The 3,985-nt window shown below is 38.1% G+C and overlaps 1 protein-coding gene across 1 annotated transcript; it reads right to left on the reverse strand.

Moving 5' to 3' along the window:
- Window positions 1–1,643: 1,643 nt before the first annotated feature.
- On the reverse strand, window positions 1,644–3,713 carry LOC115445502 (transcription factor Adf-1). Its single transcript, XM_030171787.2, has 2 exons — window positions 3,478–3,713; window positions 1,644–2,904 (listed from the first exon to the last, which is right to left on the reverse strand). The coding sequence occupies exons 1-2, from the start codon at window positions 3,632–3,634 to the stop codon at window positions 2,306–2,308; spliced, it is 756 nt and encodes a 251-aa protein (XP_030027647.1). The 5' UTR covers window positions 3,635–3,713; the 3' UTR covers window positions 1,644–2,305.
- Between the last annotated feature and the right edge of the window lie 272 nt (window positions 3,714–3,985).

The raw sequence follows: 3,985 nt of genomic DNA on the forward strand, positions 1-3,985 counted from the left end.
TACAGGGCTGATATTATTATTATTATTATTATTATTATTACTGGTTTTTATACGATTTTAATTTGACGTATTTACAAGTCACACGATCAATTACTTACCACGCCGCGCCGCACGGTCTGTAGCGCCGCGCGTCACTCGTATCCTTCGCATGTAAAAGGCGTCAATTTGCTCATAAATGTGAAAGTTTGACTTGTTTACTCAATTATGCGGTGAGTGGGTTTATTTTGGTGAAAAAGGAGTTTGTTTTACTATTTTTGTAGGACAAACCGTAACGTATAACTGGATCATGAGTACTCGAAGATTGAATGCCGGTCCCAAAGATTCTAATACGGATAAGATACGCCAACACCCTGTTGGCGACTTATGATTTTTATAAATTAAAGTGACTATTATGAAATTCAGAACTTACGCCAACAGATTTTACATACATACATAACATCACGCATTTTATCCCCGAAGGGGTATGCAGAGGCGCAACTAGGGCACCCACTTTTCGCCAAGTATGTTCCGTCCCATAATGTGATAGGGGGCGAGCCTATCGCCATATCGGGCACAAATTCCAGACTCCGGGCTGATACCGAGCAGAAATACCCAAATATTACTTTGCCCGGGCCAACAGATTTTAAATGAACAAATTTAACTATCATACATTACATTAATTGCTTTCGACAAATAAGCAGTTCTCAGATTTGTGATTTGCGTCATATTAAACAAACTAAGATCGAAATATGTATTTATGATAAGATTTAGCGTTACAAAAATAAGATAGTATTAGTCATGCTATATAGAAACGTTTTTGCTAGTCAGTGGTTGGAATATATGGAATATTTAATTACCCCATCATAAGGAAAGAACTATATTGCATCCTAAAGTGCTGGCGCTAATAAATACAAAATGAGATTATCTTTTACACTATGGTGCAATGCAGTCCAGATAGCAACTAAAGCCGATGCATCTTTCGGCGTTCGCCAAAAAAATGCCTGCTTTATTGTACAACAGCTGACCGCGCAGGCCGCGGGACGAGCCACCGTGTCCCTGTCGAGCTCGTCGCTATTCGGTCACGTACAGAATTTATCGGGTACCCTTCCATTGGGTTAAGTGGTAAGCTTAAAACGAACCTCATTTGTCAAATTGACACAAGACGGCATAAACTAAATCATGTCTAATATTTCCACCAAGAACTTTAATCTTAAAAGAAATAATATGTCCTCTAAACCCAGGTCGTACCAGTGGTCACATAAGTTACATTATTACAAACAAGACTGCATTCTATCTTAGGTGACGTGAGGTAACCTAATTCATAACTAGGTTATGCCGAGTGCAGAGTGTCAGGTCCTGAGATATGCACAAAGTTGTCGCGCGACGCTTGCCAGCCGGTGGAATTAAATGCCCCAGGCGAGTCACTGCCGTGCATTAGTTATGACTGTCTTCAAACAACCAAGGGAAACTATGTTCCGAGATGACTTAACGTTGGTGCTTGACTAAAGATTTAATTTCGAATTTCGTTCTCGGTAGGGTTCAGTGTCTGTTCGAAAATAAGTTTGTGAATAAATTATTAGTTATATATAGTCATTAGTTGTTTATTACCAGCTGTATTAGACATAAGTGAATTTACCCCATAGTCAAAGATCGTCAGGTATTTGTTTTTTTTTTGTTACATCGAGAGGATCTTATATTATCTAGTACTTAGTAGAATACCATCATTCCACAAAAGACCCGTATCTTACCTTGGGGTGAAGTTGTGTAAGTAAATGAACAGTTTTAAAAAAGGAGTATAATTTAATACTCGTTGTTTACACGTGGTTTTCTTGCGCAATAATAAATGCTGTTTTTTATTATCTTTATTGTGCTTCGTCTCACCTTAAAGGTAGATGTAGCGTCTAAAAAACCGGAGAAGTGCGATTGTGTTTGGCGCAACGAAAGTTCCATATAAATTGTTTTTTTAAATTGTTATTAAAGTAGATATTTACAGTGTTATTTTTTTCCTTTACATGTATTGTAAGGCGTTGTTTCTTATCAAATTTCATGATTCGAGGTCAATGGAAAGTATCCTATAGGTCTTGATTTCCTCGTGAAATCGGAACACGTGCGACATAAACTCTCACAGCTTTGAATCACGTTGACTTAAAAGTTTGATTTTTTTAACTGAAAGAGACTGTAGACCCGTTTCCTTAAGATAAAATTCAACTTGACAATTCAACACGTTCCTAAGAAAAAGTGTTTTGACAGACAGATAAAGGGGCTGTCTAACAACAAAGTAAATCTATAAGAGTTCCTTTTGAGGTACGGAAGTCTTATCAGCATATTAAACCATTTCTTCTTTTATGTCCAAAACTAAAGTCTCATATCTAGCTAAAGTGACGAATATATCTTTTCTCGCCTGAATTTTTAACCGAGGCGGTAACTTCTTCAAAACTGTCCTAATATGATTGCTGAAGGTGTAATCATCGTCATCACTTTCTTCTCTCCTTTGGCTCAGTTCCTTCACCAAATTAACTCTATTTTCTTCTCTTGTTTTCATAATCTGAAGCAGTTCGTCGAATTTTCGTTTTTTGCGTTGTGCAAGATGGGGTTCCTCAGTTGCTGAGGGAAGTGGAGTAGCTACAATTGATGATGAATTATCAATAGATGCTTGATCGTCATCGTTTTCGATTTGCTGATCGGGACCTGCGGTAGACTTGGAGAGACCGGATAGCGACGGGGACGAGACTTGCTCTGAATCTGAATTGTCGTTGACGACACCTTCAATGTTGATATCTAGTGGAATTTTTTCTAGAAAACCTAACCGTTTATAGAAGTTCCATTTAGAGTTTTTAGTTCGTGTTCCTGTACCACTTCTTCTCTTTCGTTTGAACCGATTGTAAGCATCTCTGATGTGTTTCCAACGTTTTCTACATTCTTCATCTGAAACAAAAGAAGAAAATTACACTTAAAATATAATTATAAAACTTCCTCGGTCACGTTACACGTAGTTTTATTGTAGTTTTTCATTTGACTACATAACACTGACGTTTAATCAAACTTCACTGTTAGTTTAGTAAACAAATAATAATTATCACAAAAAGCAGACAAAATTAAATAAAGTCCGATAGTTTCTTATGTTTAAGCGAAGGTTAGACATCGAAATAAAATAATTTTTCAGGTTTAATTGCAGTTTTTTATATTATAATTTTCTTCCAACATTTCGAAGACTTTGCAGCCTTCATGGTGAACTCACAGGCTGTAAAAATAGTTAATTATTATAATGTTAATGTTGTAATACGACGTCGTGACGTGAAGTTATTAACGTTCAAGTGTTCATAGACTCCTCTTTCATTTCCATATTGTATGAGAAAAAATTGCATATCACACAACACATTCGTGTCGGTCTGGGGAATGAACTCATGGCCTCTCGTTTCCAAGTCACCGCCCGCTGCGCTACGAGGCTATCATAAATAACAGCTAAAATTAATTGCACGAGTAACATAATAACTGTACCTGTTTTGTGTAATTGCTTCGCTATGGCACTCCAAATATTATCTCGGATGAAACAATCCTTATACGATTCACATTCTGGATCATAAAGACATCTCTTTTCCTCTATTAAATGTATAAGAAGATCTTCTTCCTCGACAGAAAACTTTAAATCCGCCATTTTGTATCAAACGCGCGACTCGCAACACGGCTAGCCAGCGGAGCGGTCGCTCGCACACTGTCTCTGTCTCGCTTCGCGTCGCCTGTCTCCTCACTGCAGACATCCATATTGTTTAGGTACCGCGGTCTCGACTTGTCTCGCGCGACGCGGTCGCCTAATATACTGTCTATATATGTTGGTGGAGCATTACCAAGTGAAGGCTAATTAATACCAACGTATGTACAAAGCAAAACAAAATTGCTGTTTTGCTTTGCCATAGCTTGGTGTCGATTGCGTCGTCGGCTGAGTTAAGGCGAGCGCTGCGTGTAGAATTCATTCGGCACAACTCGCAGTCGTCAGCGATCACTTGTC

The sequence above is a fragment of the Manduca sexta genome, chromosome 13 (assembly GCF_014839805.1).
Source record: "Manduca sexta isolate Smith_Timp_Sample1 chromosome 13, JHU_Msex_v1.0, whole genome shotgun sequence".
NCBI lineage: Eukaryota > Metazoa > Arthropoda > Insecta > Lepidoptera > Sphingidae > Manduca > Manduca sexta.